The sequence below is a fragment of the Scyliorhinus torazame genome, chromosome 1 (genome assembly GCF_047496885.1).
Source record: "Scyliorhinus torazame isolate Kashiwa2021f chromosome 1, sScyTor2.1, whole genome shotgun sequence".
Taxonomy (NCBI): Eukaryota; Metazoa; Chordata; class Chondrichthyes; order Carcharhiniformes; family Scyliorhinidae; genus Scyliorhinus; species Scyliorhinus torazame.
In genome coordinates this window covers 33176772-33201504 of record NC_092707.1, presented here as the reverse complement: position 1 = coordinate 33201504, position 24733 = coordinate 33176772, and the positions used below count along the sequence as shown (strand labels likewise).

The following is a 24733-nucleotide window of genomic DNA, read 5'->3' as shown; positions in this document are numbered from 1 at the left end:
TCGCCATTTTAAATCGGGGTTTGGCCATTCTAATCGGGAGTCAGCCATTTTACATGGCTACATTATAAGCGAGAGATCTTTACAAAGTCCGCTAACCTTACTCCTTATTCTACTGCAGTAAGATTTTACTCCTAACTTGGCCTAACATCATGCTTTAGTACCATGCCTTTCTGTTCATTTCCTCATACATGCCACGTGGGTGAGCCCCTGCACTCCGGGGTTTCCCTTTGTTCAGTGGCTGCTTACGATGCCATTGTGTCCCATGTTTCCGATGTCGACCTGCTGAAGCCAGTCCAGAGCCCTTCCCCACCTCCTTATTGTTTTGTGTCCCCCCCCCCCCCACCCCATGGGTTTGGTTCCCCCTTCTGCCCCCTCCATATCCCCCCACTTGATTGATTGATTTAATTTATTGTCGCATATACCAAAGTACAGTGAAAAGTATTTTTCTGGGGCCAGGGGAACGTACACAGTACGTACATAGCCGGGCAGCACGGTAGCATTGTGGATAGCACAATTGCTTCACAGCTCAAGGGTCCCAGGTTCGATTCCGGCTTGGGTCACTGTCTGTGCGGAATCTGCACATCCTGCCTGTGTGTGCGTGGGTTTCCTCCGGGTGCTCCGGTTTCCTCCCACAGTCCAAAGATGTGCAGGTTAGGTGGATTGGTCATGATAAATTGCCCTTAGTGTCCAAAATTGCCCTTAGTGTTGGGTGGGGTTACTGGGTTATGGGGATAGGGTGGAGGTGCTGAACTTGGGTAGGGTGCTCTTTCCAAGAACTGGTGCAGACTCGATGGGCCGAATGGCCTCCTTCTGCACTGTAAATTCTATTATAATCTATGATAAAAAGAATAATCGACAAAGTACATTGAGAAGTGGTACATCGACAAACAGTGATTGGTTACAGTGCAGAACAAGGGCCAAACAAAGCAAATACATGAGCAAGAGCAGCATAGGGCGTCATGAATAGTGTTCTTACTATTCCGTCTGCCTGATGGAAGGGTCTGGAAGAAGGCAAAGCCTGGGTGGGAAGGGTCTCTGATAATGCTGTCTGCCTTCTAGAGGTGTAGACAGAATCAATATGAGAGTGGCAAGCTCGTGTAATGTGTTGGGCTGAGTTCACCACACTGCAGGCTCTTGCGATCTTGGGCCGACCAGTTGCCATACCAAGCTGTGATGCAGCCGGTTAGGATGCTCTCCATGGCACATCTGGTGGATAGGATTCAGTCAGTAAAAATGAATATCTTCCCTCCCACGGTTTCAATTTTTGTTTCATGCCTTCCAAATTCTCTCCCTAAATCTTTCTTTGTGAAAGTCGGTAAAATGGTATCTTCTTTTATTTGGGTGGCTGAGACCCCACAGACTCGCAAGGTGTTTTTGTAAAGGGATCAGCAGTCAGGGGATCTGGCTTTGCCAGGGGGGTGGTGAAGGTACAGGGGGACAGAGTCTGTATAGGGGCGGATGAAGAGAGGTACCCTCAGAGACTCAGCTTGAGCGCCTTGGTTACGGCTCCTCTTCCAATCCCCCCTGCTAAATGGTTTCCAGTCCGGTGGTGATGGTAATCTTGAGAATATAGAGACAGTTTTAGCAGCATTTTAGGCTGGGTGCGATGTCATTGTGCGGCACAATCTGTCAGAATCATTGTTTTGTATCGGCGGCCTTGGACCCATTGTCTGGGATATGGAGACCAGAGCATGGGTGAGTAGGTTCATCTTGGAAGTAGGTGCAGGCGATGACTTGGGGTCCAGTGCACCATAAGCACATGTTCTGGTCTTCTAAGCTTATGATCTTTGGGTCTCGTTCTTCAGCAACATGTCGGGAATTCTTGGGGTGGGAGCCTTGCCTTTTGGTGGATATATTTGGGGTTTCAGACTTATCAGAGCTGCAGACGGGGTAGAAGGCAGATGCTCTGGTCTTCGCCTCGCTAATAGCCCAAAGGCGGCTGCTATTTGGATGGACGTCTTCAGTTCTGCCCAGTGCTGCTGTGTGGTTAAGTGACCTGATGGAGTTCTTACATTTTGAAAAAATTAAGTATAACCTGAGAGGATCGATGGAAGGGTTCTGTCTGAAGTGGCAGCATTCATTTATCACTTCAGGGACATGGTCAACGTCCGATGTGTGCGTGCGTGGGGGGGGGGGGGGGGACAACTGTTTTTTGTTCATTTTAAGTTTGGTTTAGGGGGGTTAGTTGAAATATTGTAATTGTTGTTTGAAAGTGGCTGTGATGGTGTATCATTTAAAGAAAATTCTTAATAAGAATGTTTTTTTAAAAAGAAATCTCAAATTCAAATCTCACTAAGATAAGTTAAAAATCTAAATACAATGAAACCTGATGCATGGTCTTGCACCAATAAAATTTGCTGAACCCTGTTAGTTAATTTGTCCCTACCCAATCTGGCCTAAAACACAATTGTTCCCTCACAACATGGAACCAACTTAATGAAGTGGCCCCAACAACTTCTGAGGAGTAGCCAGGAGTGAACAATTCATGCAACTTTGTGTCACCAAAGACATGAAGTGATAACACACCAGTCACGTTGGTACAGCGGGAATGATTAAATCCTCCACAAGATTTCGAGTTTTGAAAGAGATGGATGCAAGCTTAAGAGGCAACAACTGGAATACTCAGTAGGCCATCTCGGGAAAAAGAGTTAGCATCCTGGTGTAAAAATTTCACTATTTAACTTCAGTAATTAAAAGCCAAAATATAAGCATCAATATTCTGAAATGCAACACTTGCTGTAAACCTAGCATTTCAACATTAAAGTGCAAGTTATTCTTTTCCAAGCAGCAGAGCATTTAATATAACAAAAAAGATTTTTTTTTTTTTAAAACACACCCTTCCTTTCCTTAAATGCTGACATGCTTGTGAAATTTGTACCTTTCTTGTTCAGAATATCAATGCATTTGGTACCAAGCCTTCCAACAGAATACATTTAATTTACACCATTAGTGGTTCCTGGCACTACCAAGTTCCATGTAGCTTGATTACCACCTTAACATGATTCCCTGAAATTCTGTACAACCCCTCACGTGGATCCCCTGCTCTTTACCTCCGATGCATTTATCTTTGCCCTCAACAGGATTTTTTTATTGGTTATTCTACATTTGATTAGGTCCCACACAGCTTCAAACTATAAGGTAACAGTCAGCCGCATGAGGATCCATTAGACTCAGCTCTACTATCTGGCCTAACATTCAATAGAACTTACCAATTACTCCACTCCCCAGTCGCAATGGCAAAGTAAAGAACTACCTGGTAACAGAACAAATAAGTTGGCAAAAGTCTGAACACTACAATAAAAATTAATGGGCTGCCAACAAAATAGAAATTTAAAAAGGTACTTACTGTACCTTATTACACATATGCATATGTCAGAAACAAACTGCTGACAAAAAGTTCAAAGCAGAGGTTTCTTCAATGTGATATCAAAGCCCAACGAATGCATCTTGGCACAAAAAGATCCTCCCTCGTGTAATGAATCAGTTACTGTCCTGCAAAAAATGGTCTACTATCAGCATTTACTGGTATCTATCAGAAAACTACTTGAATTACAAATATTCATCATCTCTTGACATGAATCCATCAATCTCAACTTTCCACCCTATAATTCTGATCAATGACGCACCACTAGTGACAACTATGTACCCTTGTCCCTGCAAATATATACTTGATTACCTGCACTTCATCGGGTATCCTCATAATGAAAATAGCTGGGTAAGAAACAATTCTGCTCAAGCAGAGAGATGGGCGAAAGGGTAAACGATCAAGAATGATGTAATAAAGGCTTATAACTTAAGTCACTCAACAATCATCTCTCCTGGATGATCTATTCTTTTAGAACAATTACAACGGTCCCCTGTGTGTATAAGAAAAATTGGCTTCAGATGCCTGGCACCAATCATTAATTAGTCTCCAAAGCAATGAATAGATGGAGTAATCTTCACCCAGAGGGAGTTCAGTGTCTCATAAGAACAAGGAGCAGGAGTAGGTAACTCAGCTACTCATGCCTGCTCCACCATTCAATATGATCATGACTGCTCTAACCTCAGCATCATCACCTTCCTGCCCATGTCTCATAACCTTCACCCTGCTACTAAATATCTATCTCCTCAAATATGCTTAGTGTTAGGACGGCATGGTGGCACAATGGTTAGCACTGCTGACTCACGGCACCAAGGACCCAGGTTTGATCCCAGTCCACTGTCTGTGGAATTTGCACATTCTCCCGTGTCTGCGTGGGTCTCACCCCACAACCCAAAGATGTACAGGGTAGGTGGATTGGCCATGCTAGTTTGCCCCTTAATTGGAGAAAAAAAAAGGAATTGGGTACTCTAAAGTTCATTTTTTTTTAAATCTGTTCAATGTTCTGGCGTCCACTGCACTCTAGGGTTAAGAATTCCACAGATTCACGACCCTTTGAGTGAAGTAATTGCTCTTCATTTGTTTTAAATCTGCCTCCCTTTAGCCTAAAACTATGGCCTCTCGTTCTGGAATGTCCAACAGGAGGAAGCATCCACTCTACCTCTACCCTGTCAATCCCCTTTATACATCTTAATTAGATCTTCTCTCATTCATCTAGGCTCCAGCGAGTATCCAGTGAGTATTAACTGCTCAATCTCTCTTCATAAGACAAGTCCTTCATTCATGGAATCAATCTAGTGAACCTTCTCTGAACTGCCTCTAATGCACTTACCTCCTTTCTCAAGTAAAGGGGCCAAAACTATACGCAGTAATCCAGATGCAATCTCGCCAATGCCCCATACAGTTCAACAGCACCTCCCTACTTTTATACTCTATTCCATTAGCAATGAAAGCCAAAATTCCATTTGCCTTCCTTATTACCTGCTGCCACTGCATACTAATTTTCTGCGATTCATGCTCGAGAACACAGATCTCCCTGCACCGAAGCATTGTGACGTTTCTCTCCATTTAGATAATAAGTTGTCTTTATATCCCTCTGACCAAAATGGATAACCTCACTCTTAAGTTAACTTTTAACGTATCATATCAAAGGAGAAACAATTACACAGTACAATACCAACATAATGTAGAAAAAATAAGCGACAACAGTAACAGGAACACCAACAACCATAATACTGCCCAGAGTAATCACTATTCCAATCAACCTCCCCTTCCCCACCCCCCCCCCCCCGCATCTAACAGTGACCAAATCAAGCGCAAAATGAACGGCCGCCATTAATGATCGAACTTGTCAATCGACCATCTTATTGTGACCATGACCTTCGAGGTACAATAATTCCATTAAATCACCCAACCACAAGGGCAGCACGGTGGTGCAGTGGTTAGCATTGCTGCCTCACGGCGCCGAGGTCCCTGGTTCGATCCCGGCTCTGGGTCACTGTCCGTGTGGAGTTTGAACATTCTCCCCGTGTTTGCATGGGTCTCGCCAAAGATGTGCAGGGTAGGTGAATTGGCCACGCTAAATTGTCCCTTAATTGGAAAACATGAATTGGGTACTCTAAATTTTAAAAAATCAAAATCAAAAAAAGAAAAATCACCCAGCTAAGCTTGGCGTCTCCAGCTCAGCAGTATTCGTTGCCATGCCAACAGCGATGCAAATGCAAGGGCATTTGCCGCCACTGCCCACAGCTCTGGTTGGTCCAACACACCAAACATAGCGACTAACAGACAAGGCTCCATGTTAAGATTCAGGATTGCAGATATTGGGCGGAAAAAGGACCTCCAATAGCCCACGAATTTGGGACAGGACCAGAACATGTGCATATGGTGAGCAGGCCCTTTCGCACTTATCCATCCACTCAACAAAAAAAAAAAAAAAAAAAAAAAAAAAAAAAAAAAAAAAAAAAAAAAAAAAAAATCGGCTCATCCTGGCCCTGTTGAGGTGCGTCCTAAACACAATCTTCAGTTGTATCAAGCTCGGTCTAGCACAGGATGATGTAGCATTTACCCCAAGAAGGGACTCACTCCACACCTCCTCCAAAATGGGCCCTCGCCTCATCCACCAAAACCTGCTCTTCTCCCATAATCCGCCTAATACCCAGAAGTGCTGCACTCCAACCTCGCAAATGATAGAATTGTTTCGAGCAAGCTGGACAGCATGCCTTCGGGAAAGTCGAAAATGCTCACCTTACAAGTCCAGCACTTGAAAATAGCTGAACCTATCCGATTTCCCAAGCTCTGCTTTCTCCTTCAACTCCTCCAAACTCGTAAACCACCCCTCCAAACACATATCCCTCTCCCTCTCTAGAGAGCTCCTTATCTTTCTATCCCCTGAATGCAGCATCCAATCTCACTGGCTCAAATGTGATTCCTACAGTTTGGGGCCCATCTTGACATTGCCCTCAGCTTGAAATGCTGAGTTGCTGCCATATTTAACGTGGAGACTACCACTGGATTCACAGAATATTTCGCCGGCAAAAAAGGCAGGACGCCGTCACCAGGGCCTCCAGACCCGTTCCTCTACATGCCCCAGACTACAATTGTACCCAACGAAATTCTGATCCACAAACCACCCGAGCACTTTCTCCGCATTGGCCGCCCAGTAATAATGTAACAAATTTGGCAGTGCCAGCCCTCCCACCTGCCTCTCTCTCTCGGTTAGACCCAATTCCGGATCAGAGATGCTCTGCCTGCCCATATGAAGCCCATTATGAGCCGCTCCACTTCAGGAAAAACATATTGGCAGAAAAAACTGGGAGGCACTGAAATAAGAATGCAAACTGCGGCAAAATGTTCATCTTAATAAATTGAACACGGCCTGCCAGCGACAGCAGAAGGCTGCCCTATCTCTCTCGGTCTACTCAGACTCTGCTCACCAGGCTTGAGAAATTCAGTTTGCAGAGTTGAATCAAGTCCTGGGTCATTTGAACCTTTAAATAGCGGAAACTGGTTCCCGTTAAACGGAAAGGTACTCCCCTCAACCCTTCATCTCACCTCGGAGGGCTAACCAAAAAATATTCATTCTTCCTAACATCTGATTTATATCCTCACAAGGAACCGAATCCCTGCAATATTTCCATTACCTCTCCCCCATATCTGGCTCTGGATTCCTAATGAACAGTAGTAGGTCGCCTGGGTATAAAGACACCTTGTGCGCTACTCCAACCCTCACAATTCCCTTCCATTTCTCCAAGGCCCTCAAAGCTATCGCTAATGGTTCGATCGCCAACACGAACAAAAGTGGGGACATAGGGCATCCCTGTCTCGTCCCCCTGTGCAGCCTGAATGAAATCAAATTCACGTTGTTCAATCGAACACCAGTAGCCGGCGCTTCACTAGCCAGAGCATGATGCAAACCCAAGACCAACCCCAAACCTTGAACCAGTAGGACCGCGAACAAGTTGTTCCATTCAACCCTGACAAATACCTTTTTGGTGTCGAGACAATAATCTCCGGTTCAGGTCCCTCCTCCGGTGCAAGAACTATATTAAGTAGTTGTCTCACATTAGAAGGCAATTTCTGCCCCATACAAATCCCGTCTGATCTTTCCCCATTACCTATGGAAAGCAGGGCTCCAGACTCAGTGCTAGGATTTTAGCCAACAGATTTGCATCTACATTAAGCAGAAAGATTGGGTGGTACGACCCACACTTGGGGTCCTTGTCCTTCTTCGGAAGGAGGGAAATGGACGCCTCTCTCAATGTTTCTGGAAGGGAACCCCATGCCAATGAGTTATTGAACATCCCCAGTACCAATGGGGCCAACTGGTCTGTGAATGTTTTGTAAAATTCTACTGGGACCCACCAGGTTCCGGCGTCTTCCCTGCCTGCATCTTACCCAAAAGCCCTGCGGACCTCCAGCCCAAACAACACATCCAATATCTCCTGCAACTCATCCCCCACCTGAGGGAACTCCAGGCCCTCAAAAACGTAATCATCTCCTGCTCATCCTCTGGCAGCTCCAACCTGTAAAGTAAATCCCACATCTGCAGCCTCTTGCCGCTTTAGCTGATGAGCGAACAGTCGCCTGGCCGTCTCCCCATACCCATACCCTTTATACGAAGGGACCAATGATCTGGGCCTGGTGCGGTCCACCCTTGGATTCAAAACACAATTGAAATCTCCCCCTAAAATTAGCTGCCGTGTGTCCAGTTTCATATTGACATTGTCCCAATTCAGGGCATGCACGTTCACCATCACCACAGCCCTCCCCTTCGACGTACACTGCTCCGGCCTGAAAACAAATCTTCCTGCTAATCAGAATAGGCACCTCCTGTGTCCTACTGTCAAGCCCGGAGTGAAACATCTGGCTCATCCAGGCCTTCCACAACCTGATCTGGTACCACACACGCAGATGAACACCACATCGGCCACCAGTCCTTTTAAGTGGGGGAAAAAAATATTGCTCTTTTCACAGTCCTCAATACCGGGGCCCCACAAGGCTGCGTACTTAGCCCCCTACTAGACTCTCTCTACACACGACTGTATGGCAAAATGTGGCTCCAACTCAATCTACAAGTTTGCTGATGACACAACCGTAGTGGGTCGGACCTCGAACAACGATGAGTCAGAGTGCAGGAGGGAGATTGAGAACCTAATGGAGTGGTGTAACGAAAGCAATCTCTCCCTCAACATCAGCAAAACTAAGGAGCTGGTAATTGACCTCAGGAAGCGAAGTATTATACAAACTCCTGTCTGCATCAATGGTGCCAAGTTGGAGATGATTGGCAGCCTCAAATTCCTATGCGTGCACATCACCAACAATCTGTCCTGGTGCACCCAGTCGACACTACGACCAAGAAAGCACAACAGCGCCTATACTTCCTCAGACACTATTGAAATTCAGCATGTCCACATTGATTCTTACCAAATTTTACAGATGCACCATAGAAAGCAGCCTATCTGGCTGAATCACAGCCTGGAATGGCAACTGCTCAGCCCAAGACCGTAAGAAGCTACAGAGAGTCATGAACATAGCCCAGTCCATCACGCAAAACCACTTCCCATTCATTGACTCTTGTCTACACCGCTGCTTTCATCTACTTCCTGTTGACACTCCTGCATGTTTACCCTGTCCATATGTGACTTATACAAGATGACCCCCCCCCCCCCCCCCCCCCCCCCCAAAATCATCGCTTTTAATGCCTCCCACACAAATGTTAAAACGAGCAGCATAATCAAAGACCCCTCCCACCCAAGTTATTCTCTCTTCCAGCCTCTCGCATCAGGCAGTAGATACAAAAATCTGAGAGAACACACTAACAAGTTCAAAAACAGCTTCTTCCCCGCTGTTACCACACTCCTGAATGACCCTCTTATGCACTGAACTGATCCCTCCACACATCTTCTCTACTTAGTCCTACACTCCGTACGCTTCATCCGATGTCGGTGTCTATGTATTTACATTGTGTCTTGAGTACATTGGACGCATGGTAGCACAGTGATTAGCACGGTTGCTTCACAGCGCCAGGGACCCGGGTTCAATATCAAGCTTGGGTCATTGTCTGTGTGGAGTCTGCACATTCACGCCGTGTCTGCGTGGTTTTCCTCCATTGCAGTGTTAACGTAAGCCAACATGTGACACTAAAAGATTATTTATCGTATGTCCTATGTTATTTTTCATGTTTGGAATGATCTGTTTGGACTGTACGCAGAACAATGCTTTTCACGTGCACGTGACAATACATCAAATCCAAATTCAACAGATCCCCCACCAAACCCTCTCGAGCCAGTCATTGCATCGTTTTGCAAAGCCTGCAATGCTACCACTGGGCGGCCACTGCACAAAGAGTGAGGGGAAGGGGAAGGAAGTCGGAAACAGAATGGGTAAGGATGGAGGAGAGTTCCTGCATAGGGACATCCCTCCAGGCCCTTGCCACAGCAACACTCCCATCCCCGCCAGCCAATCACTCTACAAGCCCTGTGATAATAGCCACCCTCCAGACATGGAACCAGCTATAGCAGCACTTCGGCCTGACCGAAGTGTCCATCATGGCCCCCACCAACTGCAACAACTACAGATTCGCGCCAGCCACAATGGACGCCACCTTTAAGAGGTGGAGTCCGGGGGGGGGGCACGCCAGGCACACCACTCAAAACTCACGGCCATCTTATAAAACACCGCTTTTGCCTTGGCAGCTCTTCTCCTCGCCAACTCAGCTCCAACGTTATAAATTCAGAACATATGGCCACCCCAGTTCCAAGCCCCCTTCACCCATTCCAAGACCCTTTCCTTCCTTTTGTAACGGTGTGTTGAAAGCGAGTGAACATTTCATCTTCTCCCACCAGCTTAGAAAACATTTCAGGGGCGGCATGTGGCGCAATAGTTAGCACTGGGACTGCGGCGCTGAGGACCGGGGTTCGAATCCCGGCCCTGGGTCACTGTCCGTGTGGAGTTTGCACATTCTCCCCGTGTCTGCGTGGGTTTCAACCCCACAACCCAAAGATGTGCTGGTTAGGTGGATTGGCCATGATAAATCGCCCCTTAATGGGAAAAGAAAAATAATTGGCTACTCTAAATTTATGAAAAAAAGAAAACATTTCAGAAAAACACTGGGTCAGCTTCGAACCCTCCGCTTCCTCTGGCAGCTCCACCAACCTGCGGTTTAGCCGCCGTGACCGGTTTTCGAGATCCGCCACTTTAAGTTTCAGGCTACCATCGACAACTCTCTGCCTCCATTGAGGCAAACCAATCCTAGTGTCCCGACAAGGCCACTTCAACCCCTTTTAGCGCCTCGTGTCCTCACCGCATTTGCACCAATTTGTTCACCCACTCATCTGAACTATCTGTATCCATTTGTAAATGTTGTATTTCTTCATTGCAACTTGCTTTCCTACCTATTTTAGTGTCATCTGCAAATTTGACGATAATACCTTCTATCCCTGCATCCAAGTCATTAATATATGCCCCCAAGGACCGAACCTGTGGCAAACCACTAGTTACAGCTTGTCAACCAGTAAAAGACCCATTTACCCCCACTTTACTTTCTCTACTCAAGCTAATATATTTCCCCCAACCCCCTGAGATCTTACCTTGTGTATTAACCTTTTATGCAGCACCGGATCAAATGCTTTCTGGAAGTCCAGATACACTACATTCGACAGTCGTATCAATATAGTTCTGTAAGACTGCCATAGAACATAGAACATAGAACATAGAAAATACAGCACAGAACAGGCCCTTCGGCCCACGATGTTGTGCCGAACCTTTGTCCTAGATTAATCATAGATTATCATTGAATTTACAGTGCAGAAGGAGGCCATTCGGCCCTTTGAGTCTGCACCAGCTCTTGGAAAGAGCACCATACCCAAACTCAACACCTCCACCCAACACCAAGGGCAATTTGGACATTAAGGGCAATTTATCATTGGCCAATTCTTCAAAATTTCTGTTTATTTACCCAACCTAAAACATGATTGAACCGCAACATACATCCCCCTACATTTCAAGAAGAATCCTAAATTTGACACGTACCTATTTGGTTTGCACATGGCAGCAGAGACGGCATACATGTAGCTACGATTACAGCAGCTGGTGTTGCAATTTGACTGATCCATGACCTGCGCAATCAGTCCCTTGAAGTCCAATAAATATGTCTCAAACAAAACGAGGGGGTCGGGGAAGGAGAATCTATATTCCCAAGTCTAAGGCTCCCTTGATTTTTGGGGGGGGGGGGGGGGGGGGGGATTTCTTCATCCCGACCCCCAGACAGTTGTGGATGCTCCATTTACGGCTGAGATAAACAGATTTTTGGTGTTTCAGGAAATCAAGGTATTGGGGAACAGGTGGGAATGTGGCGTTGAAGCCATAAATTGATTGTATCGAAATGATGAAACAGACTTGATAGGCTGTATGGTCTATCCTGCTCTTGTTTCTTATGCTCGCATTCCGTCCCAAATTCAATGTGTGCCAGGTGCTGCAGAGAGTTGGAAAAATAATTTGCATTCCCGTTCTTGCCTAGTGGCTGTGTTACCTATGCCTATTCAAAATATACAATCTTTTTATTTATAAATTTAGTGTACCCAATTATTTTTGTTCCAATTAAGGGGCAATTTAGCGTGCTCAATCCACGTCAATACCTTGCACATCTTTGGGTTGTGGGGGAGAAACCCATGCAAACACGGGGAGAATGTGCAAACTCCACACATCAGTGACCCAGAGCCAGGATCAAACCTGGGACCTCAACGCCGTGAGGCAGCAGGGCTAACCCACTGAGCCACCGTGCTGCTCCAAAATATACAATCTTTAAACAAATGTCCTCTGATCTGTTCACACCCCCAATATTTTTACCACTTTAAAATGCTTATATGTTGGTGTAATTCGTTGCTGACATACTACCCAATTGATTTAACTGTCGAAGTATTTCATTTACTTCTGGAATATTCCACATTGGCACAGTACGGTAGCACAGTGGTTAGCACTGTTGCTTCATAGCGCCAGTGTCCCAAGTTAGATTCCCGGCTTGGGTTATTGTCTGTGTGGAGTCTGCAAGTCTGCACGTTCTCCCGGGTCTGCGTGGATTTCCTCCGGGTGCTCCGGCTTCCTTCCACAAGTTCCGAAAGAGGTCCTGTTAGGTAATTTGGACATTCTGAATTCTCCCTCAGTGTACCTGAACAGGCACTGGAGGGTGACAACAGGGAATTTTCACAGTAACTTCATTGCCGTGTTAATGTAAGCCTACTTATGACAATAACAAAGAATATTATATTGTTTACCTTACAGATGATCAATGTTAAATATGGTATATGGGAGTTGTCACTGGACAAGTAAACTAGAGATACAGCATAATGCTCTGGGGACCCAGGTTCAAAACCAGCCACTGCAGATGGTGAAATTTGAATTCAATAAACATCTAGAATTTTAAAAGGTCTAATATGATCATGAAACCTTTGTCGATTGTCGTAAAAGCCCATCGGGTTCACTAATGTCCTTTAGAGAAGGAAATTTGCCGTTCATACCTGGTCTGGCCTATAGGCGACTCCAGACCCACAGCAACTCTTAACTGCCCCTCAAGGGCAATTAGGGATGGGCAATAAATGCTGGCATAGCCTGCGACGCCCACGTCCCATGAATGAATATATTTAAAAATAATTTTAGGACTTGAAGTTGCAAGCATTGCTTCCCCGGTCTGAAAAAAATCTTCTGCATCACCAAGTTAGCCTCTTGTACCCCAATTCTAAAGTATAAAGGAGAACACAAGCCAATTCTTTTGACTGAAGAATCTGCAAAGTGCTCACCTCACAAAGGACAAAAATACAAATTAGTTACATAAAATAAGAGTAGCCAAAAGGAATTCATTTAAGCTACTAAACAACTGACAGCAAACATGAATGACACTGCCACTAATGGGGCAAACACCAGAAAAGCATAGTCTTGTGGAGAGAGACCTCATGAGTAATTTTAATGCTTTGATTTCTTATCACCTCTCATTTAAACAAAATGTCTGCATGCCATGATTGATCAAACGTGGATTCAAACCGATTATTCAACCCAACAGCCTGCACTCTTTAATCATAACTATTTGGCTACCTCACAATTGCAAATTGTACTGATGTACGACACCTTTTGCAATCTTTAGGTTAGTCAGAAGAGCTTCTGCGTTAACAAGTTGTTGTCGTGCACCTTACTTACAGCACCCTGTCTGGGCAGAAACTCATCTTTATTTAGATGGGCACCAATAGATCCACACCTATTATTATATGTACGTATTTTAAATTAGTAGAGGCCAGGAATATGCATATTCAACTAGTGCTAAATCAAAGGCTTTTTTGCACTGTATTTCAAACATCAAATTAAACACTTTAGATTTTAGAAGTTACATAAACAGAAATGCATACATCGCGAATACATTAAATGTAAAAAATATATAGATATAAAATATATAAATAAATGCGCGCCCCCCCCCCCCCGGTCTGAAAAAAAATCTTCTGCATCACCAAGTTAGCCTCTTGTACCCCAATTTTAAAGTATACAGGAGAACACAAGCCAATTCTTTCGACTGAAGAATCTGCAAAGTGCTCACCTCACATAAAGGACAAAAATACAAATTAGTTACATAAGAGTAGCCAAAAGGAATTCATTTAAGCTACTAAACAACTGACATCAAACATGAATGACACTGCCACTAATGGGGCAAACACCAGAAAAGTATAGTCTTGTGGGGAGAGACCTCATGAGCAATTTTAATGCTTTGATTTCTTATCACCTCTCATTTAAACAAAATGTCCCTCCCTCAAAGACCCACCCGGCTTACTCACTCTTCCAAATTCTTCTATCGGGCAGGAGATACAGAAGTCTGAGAACACGCACGAACAGACTCAAAAACAGCTTCTTCCCACTGTCACCAGACTCCTAAATGACCCTCTTATGGACTGATTTCATTAACACTACACCCTGTATGCTTCATCCGATGCCAGTGCTTTTGTAGTTACATTGTATATGTTGTGTTGCCCTATTATGTATTTTCTTTTATTCCCTTTTCTTCTCATGTACTTAATGATCTGTTGAGCTGCTCGCAGAAAAATACTTTTCACTGTACCTCGGTACACGTGACAATAAACAAATCCAATCCAATCAAATCTCTGCATGCCATGATTGATCAAACGTGGATTCAAACCGATTATTCAACCCAACAGCCTGCACTCTTTAATCATAACTATTTGGCTACCTCACAATTACAAATTGTACTGATGTACGACACCTTTTGCAATCTTTAGGTTAGTCAGAAGAGCTTCTGCATTAACAAGTTGTTGTCGTGCCACCCTTACTTACAGCACCCTGTCTGGGCAGAAACTCATCTTTATTTAGATGGGCACCATAGATCCACACCTATTATTATATGTACGTATTTTAAATTAGTAGAGGCCAGGAATATGCATATTCAACTACTGCTAAATCAAAGGCTTTTTGCACTGTATTTCAAACATTGAATTAAACACTTTAGATTTTAGAAGTTACATAAACAGAAATGCATACATCGCGAATACATTAAATGTAAAAAAATATATAGATATAAAATATATAAATGCCTGCCCCCCCCCCCCCCCCCCCCAAAAAAATCATATTGAGTCACATTTCCAAAACACAATCCATGTGATGCTTTAAACCTTAGCCCCGATAGAGGCGATTTTCTCGCCCTATTTGGTACTCACGAGTTGGTGTGCAGATATTCGAAGGTCAGTTGAGCTCGGTTCAGGCAATTGTAATTTGTACCAGCCATGGCGCCTTCCCTTCTCTTCTAACGCCGCCCCCTCCCTCGCTCGCTCGGGCTGCGAAACTCGGGCCTCTCCGTGTAGAAATTCCCCAGCCGCATTTACCGTTCGCGACCAATTAATTAACGTTTTTTCTTTCGCCACCCTCCCTCAGAGACACAAAACGCTACTTCCCCTCCAGCCCTTCCTCGCCCTCGGGCCCGGCCTGGGTGTGTATTTTTTTTTTGTATGCCCGGCCCGGTTACCTCACCGCCTTCCCTCCATCTCCGTCGACCGCATCACCGCCACACTCTCTTTGAAAACTAACTGCAGCCCCCCCCCCCACTCCCGGCCCGACTGCGCAGGCGCGACACCGTCACCCTCCTCCACCCACCCCGACTGCGCAGGCGCGGCACCGCCACCCTCCTCAACCCACCCCGACTGCGCAAGCGCAGCGCCGTCACCCTCCTCAACCCACCGCGCCTGCGCCGCTGCTCCTCCATCCATGGCACTGAGATTGGGGCAGGATTGATCAAACCGGAAGACAGGGGGGATAATGATGAGAGACTTGTCATAGCGCAAGACCAGGTGGAGAAGTCAGGAAATAAAGGAGAATGTGGGGGCAAAGACTGGGACAACATGGATGACGAGAGAAATAGAGATAGAGAAAATAGCAGGAAGGAGATTCAAGGGAAGAAAGGATTCTCACATCCCTAAATTACGTTCTCTACTCAGAATTAAACATAGTCTGAAGCCTATGCCCCGGTACCAACTTAGCAGTCATCTCGTACCACGAGCCCCCTTCCCATCTTTTTCCAGCCCATATTGAAAGCTTCCCATCTCCACACTCCCTTCTATTTTGCTACTCTTGCCCTTAACACCAATGCCATTTCACTCATCACTTGCATAACCACCCATTGGTTCCCCATTCCTTCTCGGATTCCCTACAGTGCAGGAGGCCGTTTAGTGCATCAAATCTGCATCGATCCTCCGAAAGAACACCCACCCCCTGCCCTGTAACCCTGGAACGTGCACATCTTTTGACTCTGAGAGGAAACAGGAGTACCCAGAGGAAGCCTGCACAGATACTGGGAGAACCTGCAAACTCCATACAATCACCCAAGGCCAGAATTGAACCCGGGTCCCTGGCACTGATGCCCATAACTCTTCTAGCTTCTAGGACAGGACTTTCTGCCACTTGCCATTCACTCATCACCTCCCACACTAAGGGCCCATATTATTCCCCTGCCTCATCCTGAATGCAATTTTTCCTCAGAACTGCATTATCAGTGATGCACTATCAATTACCACAAAGACGAGAGTAGTGGAATAATTGAGGTTTTATTGAGCAAAGATGTTGTGCTTCCTGTAGCTGCTACCAGAATGGCTGCAGCACCGATGAGCACACACATTTATACGCCGCCTACTGGGCGGAGCCAGCAGGCAGGGATTTACCCACGTACCTCTACTATACGTGTCTTACTGTAATATATATAATACTGCTAGTGGTGACTACCACAATCAGGCATAAAATACTGAACAGGTAAGGCATTTGCGGAGAGAAACAGTTAATGTTTCAGGTTGAGGATCTTTAGTCACCGATCTTAGATACTACTGTTTTTCTCTGCAGAAGTGCTGCCTGATCTGCTGAGTAATTTCAGCATTTAATTTAAATTTCAGATTTCCAGCATCCATAGTATTTTGTTTTTATATTATCAGACAGTGGGGGAAATGGCTGCACAGTGGTAATGTTACTGGATGAGTAATCCAGAGACCCAAGCTAAAGCTCTGGAGACGTGGGTTTCCCACGGCAGCTCGTGGAATTTGAATTCAGTAACTAAATCTGGAATATAAAGCTAGTTGTCTCAGTAATGGTTAGCATGAAGTTATAATTGATTGTCATAAAAACCCATCTCCTTGACTAATGTCCTTTAGGGATGAAAATCTGCCATCCTCACCTCGTCTGGCCCCAGACCCACAGCAAATATGACTCTCAACTATACTTTGAAATGACCTAGAAAGCGGAATGTGTGGACTGCTGGTTTTGCCAGCAACTTCCACATCCCAAGTAGCAGGCCTTCTTTTTTCAGGTTGGGGATTTGAATTGTATGAAGAATGAATAATCCTCTGCAGCTCCGGTTTCCTCCCACAGTCCAAAGACGTGCAGGTTAGGTGGATTGGCCATGCTAAATTGCCCTTAGTGTCCAAAAAGGTTAGGAGGGGTTATTGGGTTAGGGGGATAGGGTGGAAGTGAGGGATTAAGTGGGTCGGTGCAGACCTAATGGGGCGAATGGCCTCCTTCTGCACTGTATGTTCTAAAATCAAGCAGGGCAAAATAAACTTGAGAAAACATGGTGCGCACTGGGAAAGTACTTTAAGGTCAAGACGAGCTTTTAATGAAGAACTGATTAATCATATCTCAGTATCACAAATATGCAATTTCAATGTAAGGACAAAATAAATACTCCAGAGCTGCAGAACTCAAAGCAAAGAATCTTTTAACAGATTTTTGAAGCAGAGCTGCAGAGGGCACAGACATGGCTGCTATTTATTTATTTAAGGCAGCAGGAACCCCAGGGCCCAGAAGCATTTCCAAAAAATAAATCTATGCTTCACATTGGTACAAGCCAGAAGGCAATAACATTTTTTAAAAACTGAAACACATTTAGTCATAGCAGTCTTGAACATACCTGCAAGTAGAATTGTTTGCAAGCGATGCTTGAACTTTGATAACAGAGTTAAGGAGCCTTGAGGGATGTGTCATCACACTGTTAACAGCTTATCGGTTAGTAATTTACAGCGAGAATTCCCTTTGTGGGGCAGCATGGTGGCGCAGTGGTTAGCACTGCTGCCTCACGGCACCGAAGACCCGTTATTAGTTGAGAACTAAGACGCTATACATTATGGCCCATTGATTATAAACATTTGTTTGGTATCTTTATCGTAGGATCAATGCCTGGCTGGCAGCTTTCTTTCATGCATAAAGCCATTTGTGAATTATTGCAGTGAGTTTGGTTTTAATCTTGGCTGTAGGAGGATTTCTTTCTCAGTCTGCTTGAAATTTCTGGGCTGGTGCTTGAATGAGCAATATAATTTTAATGCAATTGTATTATTTGCAAATGCAATATTTAATAAGGATGAAATAAAAACTATATATGAATTAGTTCCAGAAAATTTTTTTTAAATTCTAAAATGCCACCAATGAGATAAAAACATTGATCAATAGCTGTCAATACTTCAGAAAATGCCAGGCTTTGTTTTTCTTTGAACCTCTGCCCTGCTGGATATTGTCAACTTGATTAACCAGTCTTTTCCCATATGAATGAAATATATTAAGAACAAAGATCAAAAGGATTCCCCCTGCTAATGTCCATTAAAGCATTGGTGTGTTTTTATGATTCATTATCGCTATTTTGGAGATGTATGCCCTTTTTCACATTCCGCTGTACCAGTTGCCACTATTTCATGAACAATCGCTGCAGACTCTATTCTAAAGCTGTCATTCTGATTGGGTCCTTCTCAAAAGAGTTCCACTTGTCAGCAACCACAATCAAGATAGATCTATTGCAACTGTGGTTGGTGGCAGCCAGTTCTTTGCCATAGGAAACAGTTGGGGAAATTACTTCCTAAGGAAATTTCAGATGCTTCTGATGGCACTGACAGCTGATTGTTTACATGAGTATTTCTTCTGAAGATGCTGTCACTTTGAGGCAACTGAAAAACATAAATAAGGTATCAGTTAAAGCACGGGGAGAATGTGCAAACTCCACACGGACAGTGACTGGGGCTGGGATCCTGAATGGCCCTCTTATGGACTGAACTGATCTCTCCACACATTTCTATGTCTATGTATTTACATTGTGTATTTATCGTATGTCCTATGTTTTTCATGTATGTTATGATCTGCCTGGACTGTACACAGAAAATACTTTTCACTCTACCTCAGGGCAGCACGGTAGCATGGTGGTTAGCACAATTGCTTCACAGCTCCAGGGTCCCAGGTTCGATTCCCGGCTTGGGGCACTGTCTGTGTGAAGTCTGCACGTTCTCCCCGTGTATGCGTGGGTTTCCTCCGGGTGCTCCGGTTTCCTCCCACAGTCCAAAGATGTGCAGGTTAGGTGGATTGGCTATGCTAAATTGCCCTTAGTGTTGGGTGGGGTTACTGGGTTATGGGGATAGGGTGGAGGTGTGAGCTTGGGTAGGGTGCTCTTTCAAAGAGCCAGTGCAGACTCGATGGGCCGAATGGCCTCCTTCTGTACTGTAAATTCTATGAAATTAATCTATGAGGACACGTGACAATAAATCAAAATGTTAATTTTCAACCAATAAAAGCTATATTTAGGACTATATACAAATTAAGAGGTGATCTAAACTTTTCAGCTCAGAGGGCAGCACGATGGCACAGTGGGTTAGCCCTGCTGCTTCACAGCGCCGAGGTCCCAGGTTCGATCCTAGCTCTGGGTCACTGTCCGTGTGGAGTTTGCACATTCTCCCCGTGTCTGCGTGGGTTTCACCCCCACAACCCAAAGATGTGCAGGGTAGGTGGATTTGCCACGCTAAATTGCCCCTTAATTGGAAAAAATTAATTGGGTACTCTAAATTTATAAAAAAATAAATTAAAAAAAATAAAAACTTTTCAGCTCAGAAATACATGTTTAGAGTCTCCTCATCCTAGAAACCACCACCACCACAGGGGCCCAGTTGCCAAGGAAATGTGCAGGAGTTTAAGATACACCCACACAGGTTTTGTATGGCAACCGGCAGATCTTTTCTATTTCAAAATGTTGAGTATTTCCGGGTGCTCCAGTTTCCTCTATTTCCCGCAAGACGTGCATGTTAGGTGAATTGGACATTCTGAATTCTCCCTCAGAGTACCTGAACAAGCACCGGAGTGTGGCAAGAAGGGGATTTTCACAGTAACATCATTGCAGTGTTAACGTAAGCCTACTTGTGACACTAATAAAGATTATTATTATTTCATATTTTATACTTCACATAAGTCAGCCCTGGTTATTGGAAGGATTTTTCTAAGCTTCAAAGGCCGATTTAAATATTGCAATCTATTGTAATCTTAGTTCTACTGCAACGTTGCAACTAATTTTTGCTTACAATTTTCTCATGAAAACATTGACTCTTTGTTGGTGTACATACAATTCCACCAACCTCCTTCAGTACCTGGTCCAAGTGACCATTCTTCATGAGTAAGTCTAGACAGGGAATATTGCAGGGCATTTTGCCCTGGAGTCATGAGCCAAATTCAATCACAGCCAACCCCTGGCTAACATTTCCTAACACAGGGGGTTCAAGGCCAATTGTAGCACCTTAACCACTATTTTGGCAAAGATGCTCAGACTGTGGATCAAGTTTTCACTGTGACTTTAATTATTTTGGTAGTTACCTTCAGCACGTAAATTAGTAATGAATATTAGGCATATTCTTTAATCAAAGGGAAAGTTGAAAGGAAACTCAACCTAAACTACTTTTGCACAAATGTCTTGTGATTTGTTTAAATGCAACATCAAGAAATGCTACAAGCTGAAGGACTTTGCATGAAAGAAGAAAGGAGAGTCTTCTTTAAAAAAACAAATTAATTGGGGCAGCACAGTGGCTAGCACTGCAGCCTCATGGCACCGAGGGCCCAGGTTTGATCCTGGCTCTGGATCACTGCCCGTGTGGAGCTTGCACCTTCTCCCCGTGTTTGCATGGGTTTCGCCCTCACAACCCAAAAGATGTGCAGGGTAGGTGGATTGGCCACGCTAAATTGCCCCTTAATTGGAAAAAATGAATTGGGTACTCTAAATTTTAAAAACAAAACAAATGAATTATTGTTTATTGGAAAACAAATTAAGCACCACTTCCCATATGCAACTTGTACTGGTTTCCTGTTTTAAAAAAAACAAGTCTACTGGGCTGTTGGATCACACTCTGTCTTTAGGGTATGCATAAGGAGTTAAGAGCCTGAGACTGAGTGTGAGCTGCTTGCCAATTCAGACATTTTTTAAAGCCCGATGAGTGATGAAACCGCCCCCCCCCCGCCCCCCCCAGAGCCCCAACCTTGCCTCAAGTCAGCTCTTTCTGTTTTTAGCAGTGATATTGAAATAAAACCAAGTTACAATAAATAGACACAAATCTTGGAAGTAGATATATAGATATTTTTTTAAATATATTTATTAAAGTTTTTTAACACAATTTTTCTCCCTTACAAACAATAACCCCCCCCCCCCCCCCCACCCCCCTTAACAAAAGAAAACACGAGAAATCGCACAGAGCAAGATATATACATGGCAAAATTATATATTTACACAGCTTTGTACACTGGCCCTCTCCCATACGTGCCAGTTTCCCCCACCCTTCATGTTATCTCCTGCTCATCCGCCCTCCGAGGCAGTCCCACCCCCCCCCCCCCCCCCCCCAAGGTTGCTGCTGCTGCTGACCGACCTTCCTCTAACGCTCCGCGAGTTTGTCTAGGAACGGTTGCCACCGCCTGTAGAACCCCTGCGCAGACCCTCCCAAGGCGAACTTAATCCTCTCCAACTTTATGAACCCAGCCATATCATTTATCCAGGCCTCCAGGCTGGGGGGCTTCGCCTCCTTCCACAATAGCAAGATCCTTCGCCGGGCTACTAGGGACGCAAAGGCCAGAATGCCGGCCTCTTTCGCCTCCTGCACTCCCGGCTCGTCCACTGCTCCAAATATTGCTAGCCCCCAGCTTGGCTTGACCCGGACTTTCACCACCTGATATATTGCTCCCGCCACTCCTCTCCAGAACCCCTCCAGTGCCAGGCATGACCAAGACATGTGGACATGGTTCGCCGGGCTCCCTGAGCACCTTCCACATCTGTCCTCCACCCCAAAGAACCTACTCAGCCTCGCCCCCATCAAGTGCGCTCTGTGGACCACCTTAAATTGTATCAGGCTGAGCCTGGCACACGAGGAGGAGGAATTAACCCTACAAAGGGCATCAGCCCACAGACCTTCCTCGATCTCCTCCCCCAGCTCCTCCTCCCATTTACCCTTCAACTCTTCTACCAGCGCTTCCCACTCTTCTTTCAACTCCTGGTGTATTTCCGACACCTTGCCCTCCCCGACCTATACCCCCGAGATCACCCTATCTTGAACTTCTTGTGCCTGGAGCAACGGGAATTCCCTCACCTGTCGCCTCACAAAAGCCTTCACCTGCATATATCTAAAGGCATTTCCCGGGGGTAACTCGAACTTCTCCTCCAGTGCCCCTAGGCTTGTAAACGTCCCGTCGATGAACAGGTCCCCCATTCTTCCAATCCCCGCCCGATGCCAGCTCGGGAACCCCCCGTCCATCTTCCCCGGGACAAACCGGTGGTTACCCCTGATCGGGGACCACACCGATGCTCTCATTGCACCCCGGTGCCGTCTCCACTGGCCCCAGATCCTTAGCGTTGCCGCCACCACCGGGCTCGTGGTATACTTTGTCGGCGAGAGCGGCAGCGGTGCCGTCACCAACGCCCCCAGGCTCGTTCCTTTACAGGACGCCTTCTCCCTCCATAACCCACTTGCGGCTCATCGCCACATTTGCTGCCCAGTAGTAGCTCCACAGGTTTGGCAGCACCAACCCTCCTCGGTCCCTACTGCGTTCCAGGAACCCTTCTCCTTACTCTCGGGGTCTTATTCGCCCACACAAACCCCATAATACTCCTGCCTAGTCTCTTAAAAAAGGCCTTAGTGATCACGATGGGAAGGCACTGAAACACAAACAGAAACCTCGGAAGGACCACCATTTTGACCGACTGCACTCTACCCGCCAGCGAGAGCGGTAACATGTCCCATCTTTTGAAATCCTCCTCCATTTGCTCCACCAACCTCGTCAGATTCAGTTTATGTAGGGTCCCCCAACTCCTGGCTATCTGGATCCCCAGATACCGAAAGCTCCCCTCCACCCTCCTCAGCGGTAGGGTCCCCTATCCCTCTTTCTTGGTCCCCCGCCTGCAATACAAAGAGCTCACTCTTCCCTACATTGAGCTTATAGCCCAAAAACGCCCCAAACTCCCTCAGAGTCTGCATGACATCCACCATCCCCTCCATTGGATCCGCCACGTACAGCAACAGGTCATCCACATATAGCGACACCCGATGCTCTTCTCCCCCTCGGACCACCCCCCTCCATTTATTAGACTCCCTCAATGACATGGCCAATGGTTCGATCGCCAATGCGAACAGGGGGGACAGGGGGCACCCCTGCCTCGTCCCTCAGTACAGTCGAAAGTACTCCGACCTCCGCCGGTTCGTCACTACACTCGCCATCGGGGCTCTGCAAAGGAGCTTAACCCAACTGATAAACCCTCCCCCGAACCCAAACCTACGCAGCACCTCCCAGAGGTACTCCCACTCTACTCGGTCAAAGGCCTTCTCCACGTCCATAGCTGCCACTATCTCCGCCTCTCCCTCCTCCGATGGCATCATTATCACGTTTAAGAGCCGCCGCACATTGGTGTTTAGTTGCCTGCCCTTTACAAATCCCGTCTGGTCCTCGTGGATTACCCCCGGGACAGTCCTCGATCCTCGTGGCCAGCACTTTTGCCAGCAACTTTGCATCCACATTGAGGAGCGAGATCGGCCTGTACGATCCACATTGCAGTGGGTCCTTGTCCCACTTTAGGATCAAAGAAATTGTCGCTTCCGACATGGTCGGGGGCAGGGTTCCCTCCTCTCTTGCCTCATTAAAGGTCCTCACCAGTAGCGGGGCCAGCAGGTCTACGTACTTCCTGTAGAACTCCACCGGGAATCCGTCCGGTCCCGGGGCCTTCCCCGCCTGCATGCTTCCCAAACCCTTGCTCAGTTCCTCCAACCCAATTGGTGCCCCCAAACCAGCCACCTCTTGCTCCTCCACCCTCGGGAATCTCAGTTGATCTAGGAATCGTCTCATCCCCTCTTCCCCCGCTGGGGGCTGGGATCTGTACAGCTCTTCATAAAAGGCCTTAAATACCTCATTTATTTTCGTCGCACTCTGAACCGTGGCTCCCCTTCCATCTTTGACGCCCCCTATTTCCCTCGCTGCCATCCTCTTACAGAGCTGGTGTGCCAGCATCCGACTAGCCTTTTCCCCATACTCGTAGGTCGCCCCCTGCGCTTTCCTCCACTGTGCCTCCGCCTTCCGTGGTCAACAGGTCAAATTCCGTCTGGAGCCGTCGTCTTTCCCCAAGTAATCTTTCCTCCGGGGCCTCTGCGTATCTCCTGTCCACTCTCAAAATCTCCCCCACTAACCTCTCCCTTTCCATACCCTCTGTCTTCTCCCTATGAGCCCTAATGGAAATTAGCTCTCCCCTGATCACCGCCTTCCAACGCCTCCCATACCACCCCCACCCGCACCTCCCCGTTGTCGTTGGCCTCCAAGTACCTTTCGATACACCCCCTCACCTTCCCACACACCACCTCATCCGCCAGCAGTCCCACATCCAGCCGCCACAACGGGCGTTGGTCCCTCTCCTCTCCCAGCTCCAGTTCCACCCAGTGCGGGGCATGGTCCGAAAAGGCTATGGCCGAATACTCCGTCCCCTCCACCCTCGGGATGAGCGCCCTACCCAGAACAAAGAAATCTATCCGGGAGTAGGCCTTGTGTACTTGGGAGAAGAAAGAAAATTCCCTGGCC

General features: G+C 46.2%; 1 protein-coding gene across 2 annotated transcripts in view; it reads right to left on the bottom strand.

Moving 5' to 3' along the window:
* Positions 1–15426, bottom strand: part of morc2 (MORC family CW-type zinc finger 2) — a 203786-nt gene extending 188360 nt beyond the window's left edge. Inside the window, exon 1 of one of the 2 annotated variants that reach the window (XR_011936455.1) lies at positions 15073–15426. Coding sequence is in view for 1 of the 2 variants with exons in the window: in XM_072484185.1 (XP_072340286.1) it covers positions 15073–15140 (68 nt within the window). In the remaining variant the exon portion in view is untranslated. The remainder of the gene's footprint in view (positions 1–15072) is intronic. The other variant, XM_072484185.1, reaches the window with a different exon arrangement.
* Between the last annotated feature and the right edge of the window lie 9307 nt (positions 15427–24733).